The 24810-nt window shown below is 38.9% G+C and overlaps 2 protein-coding genes and 2 long non-coding RNA genes across 5 annotated transcripts in view; 2 read left to right on the top strand and 2 right to left on the bottom strand.

The window, feature by feature from the left end:
- The window catches only part of LOC139081128 (endogenous retrovirus group K member 7 Env polyprotein-like), a 454430-nt gene that overhangs the window by 327633 nt on the left and 101987 nt on the right, over nt 1-24810 (bottom strand). The gene's annotated exons all lie outside the window — the stretch shown is intronic.
- The window catches only part of LOC139081132 (uncharacterized), a 135246-nt gene that overhangs the window by 100280 nt on the left and 10156 nt on the right, over nt 1-24810 (top strand). The window lies entirely within an intron of this gene.
- LOC139081131 (uncharacterized) lies at nt 8067-8920 on the top strand. The gene is made up of 2 exons (XR_011536124.1): nt 8067-8188; nt 8835-8920. It is a non-coding gene; the product is annotated as an uncharacterized lncRNA (long non-coding RNA).
- On the bottom strand, nt 10462-15859 carry ZXDB (zinc finger X-linked duplicated B). Of its 2 annotated transcripts, XM_070605653.1 has the most exons (2): nt 13673-15859; nt 10462-13442 (listed from the first exon to the last, which is right to left on the bottom strand). In XM_070605653.1, exons 1-2 carry the CDS (start codon nt 15777-15779, stop codon nt 13270-13272), a joined length of 2280 nt encoding a protein of 759 aa, XP_070461754.1. In that variant the 5' UTR covers nt 15780-15859; the 3' UTR covers nt 10462-13269. The 2 variants fall into 2 exon arrangements, with proteins under 2 accessions (XP_070461754.1, XP_070461755.1); XM_070605654.1 differs by having other exon boundaries at nt 10462-15857.

Here is a 24810-nt window from a genome sequence, read left to right as displayed (position 1 = left end):
TGCTGGTAAGCAGATCTTGGATGTCATTTTCTGTATTCACCTGCCTCTCCACATTTCAGGGAAGCAGTTTGTCCTGTGAACTTAATTCTCTCATGGGTCCAAGAAAAGTAATTGATATTCAGGTTGTTCAGATTTTTCTTTTCATAAGGATGGGAGTGATAACTTCAAATCTCTTTACATGTTGGGGTTAAAACCAGAAGTCTACTATTTTCTTTTCAAGTTAGTGGATTTATTAGCTTCTGGTTTATGAGGGGTAGGGAATAAACAATTATTAAACAATGATCCTAGATATACACATGCAAGAACCTTTGAAATAAATGAAGTTAAAACATTTCACATATTGGGATTTCTCCTCTTTTCCTTCATATTTCCTATAGAATATCCTCCAAATTATGCTGGTTTGTTCTAAATATGGCATGCATCATTCACACACAAACACATACAGAACACACACAAAATTTCTTACATGTATTTCTTACTTTCTTAATTCTCTTATAAAAGTGCTAAGAAATTTAAGAAAAACAATTATATAGCATCAATGACAAAGGCCCAATACAAATCTGATATATTTCTATATTTTATTTTACAGCATTACCTGAGAGGCTTCAAAGAGTTAGCTTTCTTTTGTGGAAATCTTCATGTTTCTACTTAGCACACTTTAATAAAATGTTGCAGAACGTTTTATGGAGGAAATCCACTGTTTTACATAAAGGCAGCTTTAATTTAGGAGAATTAAATAATCTATTCTGTTTTAGAAAGATTAGTCTAGTTGCCCAGGGAATAAGTAGGTACTAATATGTTACCTATAGGTAATAGTCATTCAATGACAGGAACTCTCTGAGGCAATGGGCGTATAGTTATGAAAAAGATTAAAACAATCCTTCCTCTCAGGGAACTTATGCTTTAGTGAGTAAGACAGATGATTATATGACATAGTGTAATAAGAGGTATAGTTTCATGGTATATTAGTCATGGAGATATTATACATATATATCCAGAAGTGAAAGAAGTTCAGTGTAGCAAGATTGTATTCATAGGGCAAGAAGTAGAAGCTGGAGACATAAGAAATTTGGGCTTTATTCCAAGACTAACAGGAAGAAACCAAAGGGGGGGGGTTGGTTAAGCAGTGACAAAAGCAGATTTATGCTTCAGAAAGATCATTCCAAGTGCTTTGTGAAAATAAGTAAATTGCAAGGAGAATTTGGAGTCAGTGACACAGTTTATAAATGCATTTTAGGAATCCAGTCTAATGAAAATACTAAATTGCCTCGAGAATGTAGTATTAAGAGTATTAAGCATAAAAGTATGGACACTTTTCAAGAACGGTTATGACATTTAAGTGATAGAACATGATGATGACTGACTGTGAGGGTAGATGGAGAGGGAGTCAGGTAATGGTGATGTCCAGATTTTTGGCTTGGTCAAGTGGGAGAAATAACGAATACACCATTCAATAAAAGAGAAAGCATTTGAGTAGGACATGTTCATTTTGCATATGCTGAATTTGAGGTGTCTGTGGGGCATCTGAGCTTAGATAAATAACACTGGAAAGGCAAAACAAAATGTATTAATTCAAATAATGCATTATTCCAGGAAAATCAAGTTGCTAAAAAGGGTTTAGAATTACAGAAAAATTTGGGAAAACTGTATACAGATATTCTCAATATATACTAGAATTACAGAAAAATTTGGGAAAATTGCATACAGATATTCTCAATATATGCCATAGAATTATTCTATTATTTCAGTATTGTTATTTATTCAAGCTCATTTGAATAGAGCCTAGAAGTCTTTTCAGTTAATCTGACAAGAAGAGTTAAATGTACTTTGGCTTTTATTCTTTTATTCTTTGTATGTCTGTACACACTATCACATTTGTTTGTGTAACATTCCAGGGCACAAAGTAGAAACTATTAGTTTAGTTACTCTCTGAAATTTGTATAGTACAGATGACAGAAATGGGGCCTATTCTAAAGAATTAATGTATGTTACAATGCTAATGTTTGAAAAGTAGAAAATATTTAACAAATACAATATATTTTAACTGGCAAAAAATATATGCAAAATAATGTATTGGACATTAGTGGATAAGAATTAAATGGATGGAAGTTTAGTACACATTGAGCTTTTATTTAAATGAAATTTTATTAATTCAGCAGGCATTCATTATTAGCTAAAATCTAAGACACTAACATGTCTACTTAATTCATCTTTAACTAGGTCCCTGGGAAAGCCCAGAATGCTATAATCTCCTAACACAAAGGAAATAGGTTAACTATTAATCTGAATACTTAAAACAGGTAAACAGTTATGTTTCTTTGGTTTATTTCTAAAACAAACATCCTGAAATATTCCCTAAGACTAAAGTAGAATATAGATTCTAGAAGACCCAGGTTTCCTGGCTATATATTCCAAGATTATACAGAGTAGGTGAAAAATGAGTTTTTATTGAACATGCTTTAGTTAATAATGTTTTATATAATAATTTTATTTGAATCTACCACTTGGAACACATTTGTCAAGAATGTGCTTCTCATTGCATTTAAACAAGAAGCACTGCTACTTCTGGAAATCAAAAACATCACAATAAAAATCAGGTCTTCTCATTTTAAGCAATCTCTGTATTGTCAGAGACATAGAGAATGATTTAGCCAGAATCTTTGCTCATAACTTCAAGACCACATTTTCCTTCAATGTAATGTAGCTCATAAAAATTTCAAGCAAAAATGTGCTTACGTACATATTATTTAATATCATCTACAGATTTAGAGAAGACAATTTGTTAAACATTATATTCCATAAAGAAAGAAAAAAAACTAGAAAGATTTATAAAACGCATCAATAGTTTATCAAAATTATTTTCACAAAATATGAGTGGGATATCTAAATACATTAACAGATATATTCAGAAAAAAGGCAAAGTGTCCATTGTTATTCAACATTTATCCAAAATATTAGACATATTTTAATCAAAACACCAAATAAATACAATTTCACAAATGGTCTTGGAGATAAAGGATTTGAATCAAAGAACAAAAACAAAATTGTGAAAAAAGAGTTAATATTGATATGTGCCAAGACCAAATAGTACGCTGCAATAGGAGAAAAAAAGGTTTTAGAACCATTCATATTTGCACAAATCTCCACACAGAAAACTATATATATATATATATATATGAAGGGAAATTAAAAGACACTTAAATGGAAGGAATATACCACATTCATGAATTAGAAGACTCAGTATTGAATCGCAAATAAGATCCAAGCACTTTTGTTGTCAAAATTGACAAGCTGATTCCAAGTGTATATGAAAAGGCAAAGGGCCAATAATGGTGAAGATAATCTTAAAGAAGAACAAAGTTGGGAAATTTACACTACCAAATATCAAGACTTATTATAAAACTATGTAGTACTGGTGCAAGGACAGACAGACAGATGGAACAAAATAGACAGCACAGAAAAAGAGTCAAACATATACAGATACTTGATATGTCACAAAATGAGCACTGCAAAACCATGATGACAGGGGAGTCTCAATGGGACAGGGTAAATTGGATATCCAAATGGAAAAAAAATGAATTTTGTTGCAGTCTACTTTATGCCATTTGCAAAAATTAATTCCACATAGATTGTGGATAGAAATGAGAAAAGAAAAGCAAGTTTCTAGAAAGTAGTAACATAGTAGAATATCTTCATAGTCTTGAGATATGCAACAGTGTTTTTAAAGACAAAAAGGAAAAACACTGTAAAACTGGACCAGGTTAAAATTAAAACTTTTGTTCATCAAAAGACACTATTTATAAGAGGGAAAGGAGTGGGATAATATCTTGGCCATATATCTAACCAAAAAGTGCTTTTATCCTGAATATATAAGGAATTCCTAAAAATCAATAAGAAAAAAAAAGACAAAACTCACTGAAGTAAGCACAAGACTAAAACAGGAACTTCCAAAAGAACATATCCAAATGTTCAATAAACATAAAAATGTTTTCAAGCTCATTAATCATCAGAGAAATGCAAATTTAAAACCACAATAAAGAACTACTAGACAACCAATCAGAATGGCTAAAATTGAAAAAAGATGAGAATACCAATGGTTAGCCAGTACATGGAGAAAATAGAACTGTTACACACTACATTTATAAACCATTTTGGAAAACTGACAGTAGCTAATTAATTCAAAACACATGCTATCATATGATTGTACTATTCTACTCCTAGGTCTTTAATCAACAGAAATCTATATGCAAGTGCACTGAAATATATACACAAGAGTAGCACCATTTGCAGTAGCCCAAATCTAGAAACAATCCAAATGCCCATCGACTTTTGAATGCATATCATGTGATTCTATACAGAAATTCAAGTGAGTTAACTTCTACACCCAAGAACACGAATAAATCTCACAAACACAATGTTGCGCAAATGAAGTCAGTCACAAAATTATATTTACTATATAATTTAACATATAAATTTATAAAATAGGCAAAACTAATCTATAACATTAGAAGTCAGGATAGTGGTTATCAGTGGGGAAGAGTGGGGACTTTGAAAAGGAGAGGATATAAAAGGGGTAGCTGAGGAGTTGGTAAGAGTTCTATTTCTTGAGCAAGGTGGTGGTTTACACCGTTCTGTTTTTCATATTTGTGAAAATCCATCAAGCTATGCGCACTCATATTTGTGTACTTTTCTGCATGTATGTTGTACTTCAAAAAATATTTCAATATAAATTCTATAAATGAAAAAAATATGAAATGCTATGTGGCTGCTTGAAATAAAAGTAATTAAAACTATATAGTTTCAAAAATGTTTACATATAAGCAATCATCTGATTGTATATTAAACAGAATAATTGACAAACACCAAATAAGTAAATTTTTAAATGTTTGTGATTTCAATGATATGATTCAAATATTCACTGTAAGTGGAAAAGAAAAACTCGTCTACAGAGTATTTCTTGTAGAGAGCATCATCTACTCAGAATGTCAAGTAAAATAATAAACATCTGATTTGACTACATTTGGCATTTCATATGGGGGCCTAAATTAAAGAAACTACACTCTTCACTGGTTACTATATATTCTGGGTGATTCTTTATGTAGCTAGTGGTAGAGAGGCAATCATTAAATACTGTAATAATGTCTATTTGGTGGCTTTATATTGCTAACTGTAACTGGAAAATACAGAAAATATTAAAAAAGTGTCGTGGAAATTTCTATCCAGATGTTGTTGATCAAAGACTTTTAAGAAAGTAAAAAACGTGACTCTATTGTAAAAATGTTCCTTATATTTTTAACCATAGTATATAACTTTTTCAACCTTTGGGAAGAATTTTCAATTCTCTTTACTACTGTCTTATTATGGATATATGAATGGAAAGTTAGTTCAACGTTAGCTGCAAATCCACATTACATTTAACTTTTGTGAAATATTTTTGTTGTGGTTGCAGAAAATCTATTATGAATCATAGTCAGAATAGCCTTCTAAATAACATTTTAAATATTATATTTAAGCACTATGTATATTTTGTATTTGGATTTCAAAGTTTAAATTCTATAAAGTGCCCTTTGTAAAAGTAAAATATAATACCAGTTAGTCAATTTTTTAAGGTCCCAATTGATGACCTAATGTTTTAGATGGAATTGTAAAAACTGTATTGTTCATACAATATGGAAGATTATATTCAGCGGCAAACTTGATAAACATAAATGGATAATTTAAAATGACAGGGTCAAATAGCTTTTTTTTTTTTTCCTATGAAATTGATCTTAGCTACAGAATTTACTTACTATCTTACTCCTCAACTTTTTCCAAGAACTCTATCACTGATCTATAAATGGGGAGAAGCCTGCCTAACTTTCTCCATTTTCAAAGTAGCCAACATTCTAAGGCTATCATTCTAAATATTTATCTTAACAGAGCTCTAAGTTTTATTGCTTCCAACATACAGAGATGATTGAGACATACTCAAATAAATGTGGGAAGCTACGCCCCACATAAAAAAAAAAATTGAACTAGTCAAAACAATTTTTAAATAGAGATATTAAATATTGACATTTGCTTTTTTACTATTATCACAAAGCATGAATCTGATTGAATTATTGTTAAAATTATAATAAAATAATTAATAATTAGCACCAGAAAGCTACAACATATGTGAATTTAACAGAAAAATGCTAAATCTTGTTAGAAATAGCAAATGCTAAGGTTTGACTCTAGTAAATGTTAACTAGCTGATGCAGGCACTTTTGACAGGAAAGGACTCATTGTGGCATCACTAAAGTAGGAACTAGCGTGGGATAAACTGCTGCTGCTCCATTTGCTGGAATTTCCAATGGGTTGTCTATTCTGGCTAATTTCCAAGCAGACATGTGGCCAGTTTCCTTCTGTCATGTGAGCTAAATCTCACCCTGAAGTTATCTTCCCACTCTATATTGTAAACAGAAGAGGGAGGTTAGTCCTGCTTAAAATAAATGGCACTCTTTTCCAATTATCCTACAAGGAGAATGTCTAAGATTTCAAATTGTGTTTGTTACCTTTTATGATTTTCTACATCTTGGACACTTAAAACTGCTTATCATTAAATAAAGTTTTATTTTGCTATCCTAGAACAGACTGAAAGTGTTAAACTACTGTTCTTTTACCCAGAAATAAAAACACTTGCTTGTTTACCTGGACACTCCCCACCCCCACCCCAGAGCATTGGCAAACTTTTAGGTTCCTTCAGGTTAAAATCTAATTCTCAGCCTCAAATGTTACATGAAATTAATTACTATTTCCTTCCTTCCAACTAGTGTGTCTATATGATGAAGTTACCTTCAAAATAATGTCCATATTATTCCAGAAAATTAAATTTTGTGATCATGTCTCATAAGAAATACAATTGCACATACAAAAGTGTAGGCTTGAATACTTTTTCTCATTCATAAAATGAGAGAGGAAAGTATAAAATCTATAGGATCACTTTCAGCACATCTCAAGTCAAAGATTATAATCTAGAAATAAATCAAAGTCCATTTCATAATGGATTTTCAACATTTTTGCTATAGTTTATCAAATCTACTTCTAAGACACCTGTCAAAATTTTAGAACAATTTTGTTTTGTTTATACCTTAAATGAAATTTTAGTTTCTAATGAAATAAATATATGATGATATTCTATATACCGTTTTACCCTCATAAAAATTTATGTCCATTCACAGAAAATGGTACCTCTTATTCTGGTAAAATCTATAAAGTACCTCTTAGAATTCTGTGATACATTGGTTTTAATAGTTTTCCATCTAGATAACGTGATTGAACATAAGAAAAATACTTGTCACATAAGAGGTAAAATTTTTATTAATGAATTAATGTTATACTTATGCATAATACTTCATAGTGCTCCACATATTAGGTACTCAATACATAACTACTGATTAGTAACTTCGTAAATCAGTATAATGGATGGTATTAAAGGATGCAGAGATTGCTGGTGCTTTTAGAAATCTCCATATGCTTCCTTTTAAAATACTGAGTTATGATGTTTTCTTTAGAAAAACTGACAGTTAAAAGGGTTTCGTGGGGCTGGCCCAGAGCATAGTGGTTAAGTTCTCATGCTCCACTTTGGAGGCCTGGGGTTTGCGAGTTCGAATCCTGGGCACAGACCTCCACACAGCTCATCAAGCCATGCTGTGTAGGCATCCTACATACAAAGTGGAGGAGGATTGGCACACATGTTAGGTCAGTGACAATCTTCCTCAAGCAAAAAGAGGAAGATTGGCAACAGATGTTAGCTAAGGGCCAATCTCCCTCACCAAAAAATAATAAAAGGGTTTGTATGTCTTTAAAGGTCAGCAATTAACAGAAATGAACAACTATTCTAGCTGGCAGTGTAGGACTTCTATCAAATTTTACCATCAAATACAGTGTAATTCTTGGAGCGTTATTCATGCTCCTTCTTTAATTTTTCAGTCTTTCTTTTTCTTCCACTCCTTCTAGGGTTCTTTTAGTGCACAGGGGAATTATGAAATGGAGAGACTATTGGTAGGGATTCTCATGATTAAGTTTCATGATATCACTTGTCTCATGATTTTCTCTAGTGACAGAAGTGATTCTCACTAAGGAGCCCCAAGCCAATCTCACAGAGATCAAGGGATATTGGATTTGACATTCTTATTCCTGCCTGCTCCAACTGAGATGAACGCAGGTAAAACTCACTCCAATAAAGTTTTCATGAAGAACTGCTTAAATTCATGATAAAACTTCACCAAACTATAGTGAAGTCCTGTGATAATACATAGATTATTTCACCCTCAACATAAAACAGAATAGCTAGTGAGTCTTAAAAGCTGTAGTGGAAAAGACACTCAATGGACAACAGAGACTACATAGCTCATTTTGACAAAGAGTAGTCTGGAGAGAGGTAATGTAACATCCACATTGGTGTTGTCAAATAGAAATATAACAAGAGCAATATGTGTAATTTTTAAGAACTTTTAATTGTGATAATATGTGTAATTTTAAATTTTTTCTAGCCACATTAAAAAAGTAAAAAGAAACATAAAATTAATTTTAATATTTTCTGTAAGCAAATATATTTAATAGAAAACGTTCTCACAAAAAAGGATAAATATGTGAGGTGATGGATGCGTTAATTATCTAGATGGTGGTAATCCTTTCACAATTATATACCAAATGACTGCAATGTACATTTTAAATATCTTACAATTTTGTCAATTATACCTCAATAGGCTGAAAAAATATTCAAATATTATTCAATGTGTAATCTATATAAAATACTAATGAAATATTTTAAATTTTTGTACTAAGCTTTCAAAATGTCTTATTTACAGGACATCTCAATTTGGATGCTACGTTTTCAATGGTTAATGTGAAATTTAATCCTACTAAAACAATAAAGTGATGTTTAACAGAAAAACATTTTGAATTGTTTCAGTTTTTAAATTTAAATGTAAATTAATTAAAAATTCAGTCTCTCAGTAATACTAGCCACCTTTCAAGTGCTCAACAGCCACATATGACTAGTAGTTACTGTACTGGTCAGTGCAGATCTAGATCATTCAAGACAAGATGAGGCGGCCTCTGGTAATTCAAAGAGAAGTAAAAGGATCATAACTATAGGTAGTTCTGAGCATGCCTGAGGGAACCATGAAAAAGGTAGTGGCCCCCTGTTGTCATCTAGAAAGTGGATGAACCAAAATATGGATAGCTTATGCAGGAATAACCATGATTTATCAATTATCATTTAACTAAACACCATCTTTACACAATCATTTCTGAAAAGCACTTCTCCTTATTTCTCTCATTTTGTTAGTAAAAATATTATTGTAATATTTTCCCCAAGGAAATCTAATTATCATTCCTGATTTCTCTCTGTCTCTCTATGATGATATCTATCTATCTCCCTAATGAGGCACTAAGTAATACTCCTTCCTGAATTTGAAAACATCTTCAATATCTGATCCTTCTTTTTCTTTCCCACTAACACAATTCTAGTCCAGGCTTCATGCTTCATTACATCACACGTGAATTACTACAAAAGCTTTCTCACTAATCTTCCTATTCCGTTCTCTCCCATCTAATCCACATTGTACACTTCCATTACATTAACCTTTATAAGATGACAGTTTCATGATCTGACTCCTCTGTTAAAACATATTCACTGGCTTTCAACAGTGTCCAGAATAAACTCTTAATTATCCTGTTTTTTTTCGCTTCTCAGTCATTTTGGTACCAAATTAAGCTTTTTCCGTTTTTGTTCTCCAATTGTTCAATATATGTTTTTCTATCTCTTCCCATCAATTGTAATCTCCTTAAAGGTCAGAGTTGCATATTACTCTTCTCATAGAACCCTCAATGTTATATTTTTCACAATGATGCTTAATAAATATTTGTTAATTTCAAATAAATACAGTGGAAACTCCAGGTAACAAATTGCTTTCTCATATGTTTCCTGGATAAGAACATAAAAAGTTTAGGTCACAGAGACAAATAAACTTTATAATCTATCCACCTTTTACCCCTGCTACTCAAGCCTTGAGTTATATCAATTATATTAATTGGTAAAACTCCATTATTAATTTATGATCAGCATAGTCCCTAGAAACAGACGCTGACTGAGGGGAAGCAGAAAGGAAACATGATTAAGTTAAAACACATACTATTATTTAAAAGGAGTGATGGCAACTTTATGCCACCACCAACACAAATTAAACTTCTTACCTTGAAAGTATAAAGGGGTTCACCACTTTTCTAGAAAATGGTATTGAAAGATAAATTATTTGAACAGATTTGTTCAATGAAATTGAGCCCGTGGACAAATAAAAGCTTTTATTTTTGAGAAAAGCAACATTTGTCCTTTGAACATTCCAACAATAAGTAGAAAAAAATATATTTTATGATTTTTTATTGGGAGGAAGTCGGTTTAAGGGATTGAAAAAATGAAGTCACAGTATTAAATTCTTTTCATATTTAAATAATTTATTTGATGTTTGCTACTTGTGTGTTCAATTCAATCCTCGAGACATGTATCTGCCAGACACTTAAAATAGTGGTCTATTTAAGAGGCCTTAATGAATGACAATATTTTTGAAATGTGCTTTATGAATACAAATATTTCCAAAGCAAAGAAAGAAAACAATTGAATAAGTAGACATAATGAAAGTCTGAGCATTTCTCTGATTTACAAAATTATACTACTTTTTGTTTTTCACTACATGAATACAACCACTTTAAAAAATATGTGTGTGTGTATATACCCACAAACACAAACAGTACAGAAACATTTCAAAGTGGCAAACTTTTAGTGCACTGCCAAATTGCTACAATAACTGTCATCTATAGACATTCACATGCAAACACTACTGGACTAGTACACTAGAGCAAATAACGAGTATTAGTTAGCAGAACTCCTTGGCAAAAACTTTTACAAAATGGAAATAATGAAACAGAAATCCACTTCTCATCTTAACAGTATAGAAAATAATCTCTTTTATCATTTGAGTCATATATGAACACAGTATTATCTAAGCTCATAAAATAACTTCTTACAGCACACATAGAACTGTATTCTACACGCAACAAATGTCATCATTGGAAGAAAATGGGCTATGAGGAGAAGGTCTGAGAAATAGTGGTGGGGCAGATAAATCCATTAAAAAATAAGAAAGGCATGGCAAGGACTGGAATGCACATGCAAGGGAGAATGGGAAGAAAGAAAGCAGAAAGTAACAAAAACCGATTAAATGTAAAAGAGCAGCTAGTTATGACAGGAATGAATTATGAAAGTTGGACGAATGGGAAAGGAGAGGTGAAAATAATTTTTCTTCTTTATTTTAAGCTATATATAGAACTGTCACTAGCCAAAGCCCATTTGGAATATGAGTTGGTTAAACTGTCATATAAGTGATAGCATGGGCTTTGCCAAAACTACCACACAGGGCTGATCTGAACAAGAAATAAGATACCGGTTGTGAAGATGTTTCAAAAATTCAAAATGATACTCATATAAGACACACAGTTTACACAATATTCAGATTCAATCCTTCCTTCTAACTTTGGGAAAGTGGAAACAATGAGCTTGCCAGACCAGAGAGAAGAGGAAACCTTCTCTGCTCCATTATGAGTTTCATGCAACAGCAGACTCCACAGTCACAGTGAAGTCTGACTTTGAAAGCAGAACAAAGATGGTGACAAACTGATCTAATGGAGAGGGATGCAGAGATACCTGTGAGCAATGTCTCCACTCCTAGCATTTCTCCACAGAAATTCCTGGGGGAAAATTAGTGGAAGGAATAAAGAGGTTCCCTATACTGTTTCACCTGAACCATACAACCATTACTGTCTGAATAGGATTAAATTATTCCAAGTTCTCCCTTACAGCAGGAAGGACTGAGAGGGTAAAAAAGATTATATAAATTCAATAAAATATGCCAAAGTACACAATATCGTTTCTTACATATTAAAAACTAGAAAAGAAGAAAACTCTAAGGTGTGTTAGCTATGTGTGTGCATTGCTATGACCATTTGACAGCTAAGAAACTGATGCTTAGTGAGACATTTATTCAAGGCCACTTATCCAACACAAATTTGACCCTGGGTCTGTTTCATGTTAAAGTCCTGGCTGGTAATTTCTACAACAAAGCCTCCAACCATCAGAAGAGGTCAGGAAGATAAACAATGAGATAGCCAACATATATTTTTGATATCTTTTTTCTTGTTAGTTCTGTCATTATTTAAGAAAATATTTTGGCATTGAATAATATATCTGTTAAACTTTTATAAATGCCTTAAACAGCATTTCTTCCTCTGCTAACAGTAACTCTACAAGAACAATTCATGATATCCAAAGGACAGATAATCATGAATTAATGCACTGATCAACAGCAGTTGCAAATACCCCAAAGAGAGAGAAAACTAGACATTATGTGCCAGCTTATAAAAAACACAGGAGGACCTATGAAACATTCCTGCCCCAAAAATCACATTTCCAATCTGATCAAGTCTCTAGATCCAATGACCAAATTACTGAAAGACATGTTAGAGAAAATTAACACCAAAGGGATATAATCACCAAAACATAAGATTATGGCAAATGCTACATGTGAAACAACCTTATTTCTTCAACAAATAAAATTGCAAGGAAAGAAAGACACAAAGGGGAAACAGATTACAGACTTAAGAGACTTACTGGGATTCTAATTACTCAGAATATTAAAACAAGTAGTAGCATTGATGAGACAATTGGAAGTTGGAACCCTAACTGGATATTTATTAAGGAATTATTGTTAAGCCCATTCTTTATAGAACCATATATTGAATATTTATGGTTGAAATAATGTGATGTCTAGAATTTATTCCAAAATAATACTGGAAGAGGGTGAGAGTGGAGATCAGATAAACAAGACTGTTGTGAGTTGATAATAGTTGAAGTTGGGTGCCAAGCAAATAGATGTTCAATATATGTATTTTATGCATGTTTGGGGAAAAAAAGCACATGCAACACCATCACTGAAAAATGTCCTAAATTTTTTCAAGGAAAGAAGCATATTATCAAGGAATCACAAAGCTGAAAATACCTTAGAAACGATCTACTCAAACCACCTCATTTTATAAATAAGGAAATTAAGGCTCAGATAGGTGAAGTGACTTGCTCGGGGTCACACAACTTGTCAGTTCTAGACTCAGAATCAGAATTTAAATCTCCAAACTTGTAGCCCAGGGCTCTGTTTTTTCCCAAACCTACAAGAAACGACTGCATTTAAACATTTAGTCCAGAATACCCTTAAAATTGAGTGTAATTAGTAAAAGTAAGCCATATGACGAGGAATGAATGTAGTTCATACCAAAAATGAGCTGCCAGTCACTGTGGTAAGATCTGTTTCTTTCTGAGAACCATGGGCTCCTGCTGGATTGGAGAATCCAAACTGGGTTTCTTCCTCCTGTCCAAAGAAGTCAGAGTCAGGATGTATGTTCCATTCTGCTTTGGTTGGTGTCAGTAGATCTGAGACACTGTTTTCACAAAGGGTGCTTGAAGGAGTCAGAGCATCTGAGTCTACTGTTAGCTTACTGCTGGGGGTCAAAGCTTGGGGCTCTTGACTTGAGTTTTTCATAGCCAAAGATCCCAGAGATCCCAATGGCCCCGCGCTTAGACTTGAGACATCATCCATACCTAAGGGGCTCTGCTGAAAACCGGCGGCTGTCGTTCCAAAAAAGAGAGAGGTATCCAGACTTTGAGGAAGGTCACCGGTGGCCATCAAGCCCCGAGGGTCCAGAGCCTGCCCTAAGGAACTATTATTAGCAGCAGGAAGGTTCCCTGCCAGAGTTGAGCTCACCGAAGCCACATCAATAGTCAAGATTCCAGAGTTTACCAATGCCGTGTCTAGCACTGCAGCAGAACTACTGCCAGGCACGTCAGAGAAGAGAGACACTAGCTCTGCATCACTGAGATCACTCTGTCCCTGGCTGGCAAGTTCACTGCTGGGCGTAAGAGAATTTGCCGCTTCTAACTGAGCTAAGAGATCCTGGCCGAGGTTGTGCCTTTTGGCCATGTGGGTCTTCATGCTGTGCTTGGAGGTGAAGAGTTTATTGCAAGTGGAGACTGGGCAACGGCTTTTCCAAGTGTCCACATCTTGCAAGTGTTTCTTGGAGTGAATGTAGAGGCTACTTCGAGCAGAGAACCTGGCACAGCAGCCTTCCACGGGGCACACAAAGGGCTTTGTTCCCAGGTGGGTTATGCTGTGGCCTTTCAGATGCTCAGCCCTTGTGAAAGATTTCCCACAGCCTTCCACAGGGCACGTGAACCTCCGGTCATCGTCGTGCTTCCTTTTGTGCCTTAACAGTTTGGACATGCTAGTGAAGTTCCAGCCACAGCCGTCAAAGTCACAAAGGAAAGGTCTCTCACCAGTGTGGCTCCGCAGGTGAATTTTCAGCCGACAAGCCTTGTCGTACTGTTTGCTGCAGCCAGGAAAGGAGCAGGAAAAGAGTTCCTGCTCCCTGAAGTGGGCGCGGTTATGGGAAAACAGAGCACTCACGGTGATAAATGTCTTCTTGCAGCCAGAAAACGCGCACTGGTAGGGCCTCTCCGGCTCAAAGTGGCTCCGCTGGTGGGCGCTGAGCTTGGCCTGCGTGGGGAAGCTCTCCTCGCACACTTCGCATTTGAAAGAGTTCTCCTGCTCATGGCCCTTCATGTGTGCCTTGAGGTTATACACGGTGGTGAAGCTCTTGCCACAGCCCTCCGCCGGACACCCGAAGGGCCGCAGTTTGTCGTGTGATTGCAGATGCCTCTTGAGCTTGTACGAGGTGGTGAAGGTCCAGCCGCAGCCGCCCAGGGGGCACTTGAAGGGCCGTTGGCCCTGGTTGCTGCTGTGCGTCAGCAGGTGCACCTTCAGCTGGTGCTTCTTGGCGAAGGTTTGTCCGCACTGCGCCTCGGGACACAGGTACAGCACTACGCCCGGGCCCGGGCCCAGCGGCCCGCGGGGGCTCTCGGCAGCGGCCTGGCCCTCCGCCTCCTCCTCGGGCGGCGGGGGCGGCGCGGGTTCGGCCGGCTCGGCCAGCAGAAGGTCAGGAGGCAGCTCGGGGCAGTCGCCGGGCTGCGCGCCATGCGGGAACCCCGCCTGCGGGGCGATCAGACCCCCGGGCTGCGGGGCAGGCGCGACCCCAGGCTCCCAGGCTGGCGGCGGGGGCGTGGCCAGGGTGAGGACGCCGTTCTCGAAGTGCAACAGCAGGTTTTGGTTGTGGATAGTGACGGTGCCCGCGAAGGCCGCGGCGGGGCCCAGGCCTGGGGCGGGGATCGGGGCCGGGGCCGGGGCCGGGACCGCGGACAGGCAGCGGGAGCCCGGCGCAGGGTGGCCCGCGGGGTTCGCGCCGCTCTCACCCCCCTGGAGCCGTGGGCCCGGCTCGGCCTCCTCCCTCCACACAGGCCCTGAGGCCTGGCCGGCGCCCGCGGTCTCCACGTCGCCACCCACCGGGTCCAGTAGCACCAGGAAAAAGTCGTCGCCGCCGCCGCCGCCGCCGTCGCCGCCGCCGCCGCCGCCGCCAGCGTGATCGGGCCTCGGCGGCAACGGGCTCGGGCCCGGGCCCCGTGAGGCTGCGCGGGCCTCCTCGCGCCGCCGCCCGGGCCCGCCATCTTGGGGGCCACGGAGCAGCAGGAGGCGGCGCGCGGGGGCCTGGCCAGCCCGCGGATCAAGGCCTCCGTGGACCCGGCCGCCGCCCGCGGGGCTGCCAGCGCCGCCGCCCTGTCGCGTCCCGCGAGCCGGGAGCAGCCTCGGGATTTCCATCTCCGCGTCGGCGAGGCTCGGCTGGAACCAGAGCCGCGGAGGAGGCGCGACCCCGCCCCCTGCCGCGGGCCCGAACACGTTCCTGAAAGGGGAAAAAAAAAAGTGCAATGCGCAGAAACTGGCCCTATCAGATATTAAAACGTGTTTAACGCCACAGTGATTTAAATATTCTGGTACTGGGTCTCTGGGACAGACTAGAAAGCCCAGAGGCAGAGACTGGTATGCATAAATAAGTTCCACAGTTAATATTAGTAGGAAATCAAGGAGGTCTTCCCAGGTAATGGGGAAATGACAGTTCATTCGGTAAATGGTGCTGGAAAACCTGGGTATCTATCTGCTAAATGCAACTTAAATCTGTACCTCACTGTATATACCAAAATAAACACAGCTCCAGCCCCTCCCAGTGCTAAGCGTGGTGCTTAGTACTTTGCATGTGTTAAAAATTGTTTGCCGGCTGGCTGGCTGGATTGATAGATGAGGGAAAATTCCGAGCGAATACACTCTGTGTCAACATTAAACTACCATAGTGCTAGCAATTCCTACTGAATATGATGTCCCCCCTCCCCCCTACAAACAACTTCCATAACCAGAACTGTCTTGAACGAGGTCCTCAGGAAAATCTGTCACATCGTTAAATTTTTCGTCCTGCTGACGCAGCGATTAGAATGAATAAGAGGTGACGCCAAAACAGGTTAGCACTGTTCAGCCTAGAAATGCAAAGCCTGGAGAATGAAACAATTTATATCGAAATCGGGAAAACCCAGCCCACTCCTGGGTTATACAGTGCACAACCTAAACCAACACTTTGCCCTTCCACCATTGGTTACGCCATGGTAAATTTCATGTCCAATATCACAACACAATGAGGACATTCCTCAGTTTGCTCTAGATTTTCCAGCACGTGGAGGCCTCTGGACAGGAGTACCACTTAAACGTGATAAGGTTAAACCCTAAATCACTGCAATGGACTCTCCCGAGAAAAATGCACAGATGACCGTGTCCAATAGCCCCAGTGTGCCTGCTTGCATTTAAGTGTGGTGGCCCAGTCCCACTGTAATGGATTTGGCCAGTGATGCCTAATGATCTTATTAATGATGATGATGACCCTCCAATTTGTCATCAGTGACTTGGGAATTGATATAAATATAGGGTGGAATATCTAGCAAGAGAAAGGTTTAGAGTGATGACTAGATTATGGGGTACCTATAGTTTAAATAATCCCTGCTTTCCCTCTCTTTTAATGATAATGGACACTTGCTGATCTTTTGAATAGAAGATCAAGTTTTTCATCCATAACAATTCAAACCTCATTAGAATTTCTACTTCACATATTTTTCTTTCCATTATGCTTTTTGGAGGAAGCGTTTTTCACGTCTGAGATATAGAGGAGTGCATAAAACATATCTGTCAGGTTTCGATAATTTGTAAAAGCAAACACCCATGTAACCAGGACCAAGGTCAAGAAACAGACCATTGCCAGCCTTCCAGAATACAGCCACTGTATTCCTCCCAGTCGCAACCCACACCCTCCTCTGTGGATATAGTCATTATCCTGACTTTGTGATAATCATTTCAGTGGTTTTCTTTATAGCGTTACCACTTTTGTAGGCGTCCCTGAAAGATACAGTTTATATGAAGTTACATAAATGGAATCATTCTGCATGCTTCCTTTTATGGCTTGCTTCTTTCACCCTGTATCATATTTCTTGGAGAGACTCATCCATGTTGTTCATAGCAGCTGTAGATCTTTTCTCCCCATTGTTGACTAGCATTCCAGTGTATGATTTTAGCAAAGTGATTATGATATGACTATGCCATTCTACAGTGGATGGTCACTGGGGTTCTTTCTAGGTTTTGACTATCATTATGAACAATGCTGCAGTGAACGTTCTTGGACACTTCTCATGGGACACGTGTAAAAGTCTCTTGGGTATACATGCAAGAACGCAATCACTGGGCCATAGGGTATGCATATCTTCAGCTTTTCCAGATGATGCCAAACTGGTTTCTGTAGTGGCTGTACCAATTTACAATCCTACCAGTAGCACAGAGAGTTCCTGCTGTTACACATCTTCACCTATACCAAGTATTGCCAGAATTTAATTTCTTTTTTTTTTACCATCACTATTAAGGTTTTGCACGTTCTCATGTTTATGAGCCTTTTGGATTTTCTCTTCTGTGAAAGGGCTGTTCAAGTTCAACTCTTTCACCCATCTTTCTATTCTGTTTTCCGTATTGCAGTTACTGATTTAATGAGTTCTTTATGTGTTTTAGATACCAGACTTTTGGTGGTTACATGTGTGGCCAAAATATTTCCTTGCTCTGTTGTTCCTGTGGCAAAATACTCACTTGCTTTATGCTGTGCTTTGTGAACAGAAGATCTTAATTATAATATAGTCAAAGTTATCATTCTTTTCCTACGGTTAGTGCTTTTCTGTTTTAAGAAATCTGTCCCTGCCCTGTGGCCATGAAAATATTCTCTATATTGTCCTCTAAAATATTTATGGCTTTGCCTTTCACAGTTAGGTCTTAATCCACCTGCAAGTGATGTCTGTTTACGGTGTTGAGGAGGGTTCCATTTTTTTTTTTCATGTGTATATCAGATTGTCTCAGTGGACCACTTATTGAAAGGTATGCCCTTTGCCACCCGATTTGTAGTGCCACATGTGCCATAAATCAAGTATCTACCTATGCATGGTCTAGTTTTTATACTCTCTATTAAGTACCATGGCACTATGTATCTGTCTTTTTGAAATATCACATATCAATATTAATTACTACAGATCTATGGTCAATCCTGATATTGGATAAGATCAGTCAATTCTACCTTGCTCTGCAAAAGTGTCTTGGTTACTTTCGGCCTGTTTCAAGTCCATTTAAATTATCAATTCATTAGAAAGAGTTCAACCAAAACCTTGTTTGGGGCTCTATTAGGATTGTGTTGACCTTTTAAATTTGACTTCTTTTCAATATTGAATGTTTGATTCATGGATATGGTGTATCTCTCCTTTTAATAAGGACTTTTTAAATGTGTTCTAATAATATTTTATATTTTTCCCATAAGAGGGCATTTTATCCTAGGTACTTTTCTTTGTGTTTTTTTTGAGGAAGATTAGCCCTATCTTAGGTACTTCATATTTTGCAAATACTAGCTTTGAAATTTTTACTTTCTAGATTTGTTGATCGTAAATAGAATGCAATTGGTGTTCATGTGTTGATTTACAAACGTCTGAACTCTTTTATTGGTTCTAACAATTTGTCTGTAAATACCTATAGAATTTAATGTACACAATCATATCATCTGCAAATAATGCCAGGATTATGTCTTCCTTTCCAAGCATTTTGTTCCCGTCTTTCCCTTATTGCTCTCTCTGGGTGATAGTGGACATCTTTACTTGATGCAGCTCTCAAAGAGAAAGCTTTCAGTAATCCTGAGAAGGATATTTGCTCTAGATGTTGCGTTCTGTAGCAATCTGGATCCAATCAGTTGATAGAAAGTACACAGTGGACAGAGGAAGTTTAACATAAAGAATTATTAAGCTGTGACAAATGTATAAAATACAGGAAATAAGAAAACTCTATATGGTATCTTGGGGCTGAGGGAGAGTACCCAAGGGAAGACAAACTTGGAATGGGGGCTCTTCCCCAAGGCTGGAGTTCACACTTCATTGGAGAAGGTATAGGAGAACTTACTGGATGGTAGAGAAGTTTGCTGGTTTGCTGGGGCCAGACCTGGTCTACAGAACCAGAGCTGGTCTACAGTTGCAGGGTAAGCAGGAAGCAACCCTCTGGAGCACATCAGTGTGGACAAGCCACAGCTGGTGGCCAGTGTGTGGGCATGTAGTAGGAAATGGGGTCCTGGTGGAGTTGGAGGCCTGGAGCTAACAATGCCCTGTACATAGGATCAGGAGGGCCTTGGTGTTGGGAGGGCTGCAGTGTTGGGAGAATTACAAGACATAAACCTGTTCTTGGTGAGCTGTGGTGGGAGAGAAAGCAAGCGGAGGGAATCAGTGCACAGGTAGTTTGGAGCATAAGATGTCCCTATGAAGAGGGCCACAGAAAGCTGATCACCAGGCCACACCAGTATTGCTCGGTCGCTGAGACCAGTTGTTCTGGGCTCATGCCTGGGGCAGAGCACCCAGGATATTCTCACACTCACACCTCTCAGAACCAGAAACCGCAGGAGAGCCACTTCCTCCTTCAGTGTCCCTTCAGCGGCTTCTACTGGGAAAGCATAACATCATGCTCGCTTTGAAGGAGAGATGCTTAAAGGAATTCGTCCATTATCAGAGAGCATATATTGAAGGGTGAATTTAGAGTGGGGAGGCAGTACGTTGATAATTGGCTTCATAAGCTTTATCAGTTTAGGGGAGTCTCTTCTATTCTTAGTTTGCATGAATAGAAGGCACCCCACCTGCCAGGGCTATTGTTGTTAGCTCACCCAAGCAAGAGTATCTGTTATCCTGTTGTTTCTCTGGTAAATTAATGATTAAAGCAGCTGAGTGGCCATTTCAAGAGTTTTAGTAGACTGCTTAGGATTCGTGGTGGACCCAGGGTTCCCTGTCCTGAACTGAGTTTTGCTGAAAAACCCAGGCTCCGGCACAAAGGGGTGTCATGCATTTAGGGCAGAGAGCCTGTGAGCCCTACATTCTAGTCCTACCCAGGGCTTGCCTGCTCCACCTGCAAGGAGAGCCTTGGTGTGTGGTGAGATTGTCTCTTCCACCATTAAGTGTGAGTAGCACATGTTCTCCTCAGGAATAGACTTATTTATACCTTAAATGCCACTTTGCTTTCCTGGTAGCTGCACCTGAGCTAAACAAGGAGCGAAGATGCTTGGATTTCATTTGAACTCATGCCCAACAGAGCCCTGTCCGTGGAGGAGCTTGGCAGAAGATTTCTGTGTTATTCTTACAAAGTGTATATATTTACCAATGTTGGCAATTTGAGTGCTTTAATTGTACTTTTCTCAATTCGTCTTAGGCTCCAAAATGGACAAAACCTGATGCGAGAAAATGGCACTTTTTCTCTGCCATTCTTAAGTGGCAAACAATCCATTCTTTAGTGAGTGAACTGGCAGCTTATATTGAGAAGGCGAGACATTTTAATAAAAAATGTTTCTTTGGGTGCGTCCATATTCAATAGATAGAATAAGATACCACTAAATCAGGAGGAAAAATACTTTAATAGTTGCTCATCCTTGTACTCTTGTACTCTCTTCCTAGTACTGCCAATGTATAAAGCATATTCACCTCTGTATTCAGAAGCCACACAAGACAAATTAACCCACAGCCTTCTATTCACACACAGGACTGGGCTAGCTTTCTATCCCCGGCACCCTGAGACCTTGTACATGAAGACCTGGGTAAGAACAGGGAGTTTATCCTTTAAATGCTGGTTGGAGCTGCTGCCCAGACCAACTCTCTTAACTGCCACTCTGGCAATGGTGCGACACAAATGCGAAATCTGAAACTTGTCCACTAACAGGAGGAGCAGCTCTCTAGGCCTGGCACTTGGGATTCGTGGTGGACTCAGGGTTCCCTGGCCTGTCACCACTGGGCATCCAAGCAGTCACTCTCACTTCATAGAAATCACTGAGAGCCAAGTTTTGTGGAAATGCACACCTCCAGTCTGTGGTTTCTGAAGATGGGCCATGTAGCTGAGGTGTCTCTCCCTGCAGGAGGAAGGGGAATTTGAAAGCTTCCCATGAGGCATGGGCTGGGAGGGACCCGCCAGAGGTCATATCCTCCCACTGACAACTGGAGTAACCCCTGCTCTGTTGCTCCTGAACTCCAGCGAAAGAGCAAAGGGGGAGAAAGGAGAAGGTGTCGACAGCCCGAAAGTGCAGTCTTACTGTCTGTGTCCCTCACCCCAACCTGCCATGCTCTGGCAGAGGATGCAGAGTGAGAGCCAAGGTATAGTAGTTCCTGAAAATTCAAGAAGTTATTTCTCCCTGGTCCAACTGAGGGAAGAGCGGATGGGGCCAGGGTAAAATCTGTGTTTACACCTGGGGGACCAGTTGCACTTTGGGAAAACTTTGACAACTACTGCACCACAGAACTCTTCCCCATGCCCTGCACCCGCTCTCTGAATGTAATGAAATCTCTGAGGATACCCTGGCTATGTTATATTAAGTTCCAGTTTTCCCTCAAAACTTGTATGGGCGCAAGGCTTTTCTTTCCCTCTCCATTTCTCCTTACTAAAAACACCCCAAACCACACTCAGGGATCACAGGACCGTGTCAAGACTTCGCCCAGGCCCTGACTCCCTGCCATTTGCAAGCTCCGCACCTTCTGATGTCCTCAGAGGAATCTGATCTCAAGAAACAAACTCGTCAGGGCAATCCTCTCCCTAGAGAGGGCGCTCTCTACTGCATCTCTGAGACTAGAAGAAGGATCAGAGACTGGTGGCCTGAGCCCTTCTCTGGAAAATTCTGCACTATCTGCCAGCAGAGCACATGTCTAGGAAGGACTGTCCCAGTTATCTGCTGAGCAGGGAACTTTGCAGAACCTGACCCTCTACCCTCCAGATCTGTTGGAGTTCGACCCTCTTCATGTCCTGAAGACAGTTTAACTTTTCAGAAAGATACATGCTACATTTCACTCACCTTTTATCCATGTGATCTGGTGAAGATGGAAACCACTATCTATCCACATTTATTTTCAACTTCTGTCCATTTCACTGTTGTCCTCACCTCCCTCCTGCCTCCTCTAGGAGTGTGGTCCCCAAGACCGCAAGCCGCAGTTAGACAGTCTCACCTGGGTCTGGGCTTTGGCTCCGAGTTCTCTGTGAGGTTAACTGTGGATTCAGATTCAATGCAGAAGGCAGGGCATGGAGTGAAAAGAGGTTCACAAGCCAGCTGGCTCCTTTGGCCAGAAGAAAACCTTTTTCCTACAGCCAGCTCAGCAGGGGAGTTCTTGGTTTTCACATCACTTTTCCCACACGTGGAGATGCGAGGTCTCTGCTTCAGAGCCCAGTGGACTCATATGGTCATTTTTCTTCCTCGGCATCTCCCAAAATCTCCAGGAGCTGGCCGAGGAGAGCTCTTAGTTGCCAACCACCAGCTGCGTTTTGCCTCAGCCTGTCTTGCATGTGACTTACCTTTCCAAGGAAAAGCACTTTCCCAGAGGTTTATTGTGGGCTTCTATGCAACCTTGGAGTGGGATCTTGAAGAATGAAGAGATATTGGGAAAAAGAACTGTGGATAGGAATTGGCTAGAATTTTTTGGCGATGGAATAGTCTAAGCCAGTTAGCATATTTGAGTACTTGATTCATCAAGTGGTATTTGCAATAGCTGCTCATCACTTTTTCATTTTCCCAACAGCAGGTACCTGCTTCAGAGCGTTCCTTAAATATCAGACTTCTGACCCATAATTGTGCCCCCGAATGGTTCATATGAGAATCAGAGAGGCTCCTGGATCAAACTGAAAAGCAGGACCTTGCTTGAGATGTGCATTACTAACAGTGGAGAAAAAAGTACACATATCGTATATGAAGAAATAGTTGGAAAACATGACCCAGCATGCAAAACAAGCAACGGCACGTTAAAATAAACAAAGGAAAAAAAAGCCTTGAAGATTTTGATTTATTCTTCACTTTAAAGAAAAGCTAATTGGCTAATAAATTGTATAGATTTGATCTCAGCCTCTGTCAGTCAGATTAATCAGAGTGACTAAGTGGCATATTGCTATATAAGTGAGTTAAAGATGGCACCTGTGTTGTTTACTTCCTCACAGCCAGCTAGGACCATTAGCTCAAAGCCCACCAGCAACAAACTCAAAGTTTCATGCATGCAATTGCTTTAAATGTAGCCCAAATAAGCATACTTTTAGCCATTTAGAGCTTGCCTGCTTTGTATACTTCACAAAACTGCACCCAACATATGCTAGCCATAGTTAAGACAAACTCAGGGGGTATAAAACACCACTGCTTGCCTTCAGAGCCCTCTGACCCAGAGACTCCTCTGGGTTGATTCACCAAGAAGGTATAACAATTATAAAAATATGTGCATAAAATACCAGAATTCCAAAGTATACAAAGCAAACATTGAAAGAATTCAAGAGTGAAATAGGCAGTTTTACAATAATGGTTGGGGACTTCAAAAGCCCACTTTCGGTAATGGATGGAACAACCAGACAAAAAATCAATAAGGAAATAGAAGACATCAACAACACTATAAATCAATTGGACTCAACAGACATATGGAGAACCCTGCACTCAACAACAGCAAAATATAAATTTTTCTCAAGGGCACATAGTATGTTCTCCAGGATAGATCGTATCTTATACGACAATACAGATCTTAATAAATTTAAAAAATTTTAAGTCATACAAAGAATTTTTTTCAAACACAATTGAATGAAAATAGAAATCAATAGCAGAAGGAGAACTAGTAAATTCACAAATATGTGGAAATTAAACAACACACTTTTAGGGGCTGGCCCTGTGTCCTGGTGATTAAGTTCGCATGTTCAGCTTTGGTGGCCCAGGGTTTCACCAGTGAGGATCCTGGGTATGGGCTTGTCACCGCACATCAGGCCATGCTGAGGTGGTGTCCCAATAGCACAACCAGAAGGACCTACAGCTAGAATGTACAACTATGTTCTGGGGGTGCTTTGGGGAGAAGAAGAAGAAGAAACAAAAGAGGGAGATTGGCAACAGATGTTAGCTCAGGTGCCAATCTTTATAAAAACAACAACACACTTTTATTAAACAGTCAATGGTCAAAGAAGAAATCAATATGGAATTTAGAAAATATGTTTAGACAGATGACAAAACCACAATATACCAAAACTTATGGGATGAGGCGAAAGCAGAGCTGTGAGGGATATTTATAAGTGAAAAACACTTACTTTAACAGAGAAGAAACATCTCAAATCAACAAACTAATTTTACAACTTAAGGAACTAAGAAGCAAAGAACAAACTAAACCCAAAGTTAGCAGGAGAAAGGAAATAATAATGATTAGGTCAGACATGAATAAAACAGAGAATAGAAAAATACCAGAAAATCAATGAAACTTAAAATTGAATC

The sequence above is a fragment of the Equus przewalskii genome, chromosome X (genome assembly GCF_037783145.1).
Source record: "Equus przewalskii isolate Varuska chromosome X, EquPr2, whole genome shotgun sequence".
In the NCBI taxonomy this organism is placed as follows: Eukaryota; Metazoa; Chordata; class Mammalia; order Perissodactyla; family Equidae; genus Equus; species Equus przewalskii.
Note: the sequence above shows the minus strand (reverse complement) of the source record. Positions and strands in the feature narration are given on the sequence as shown.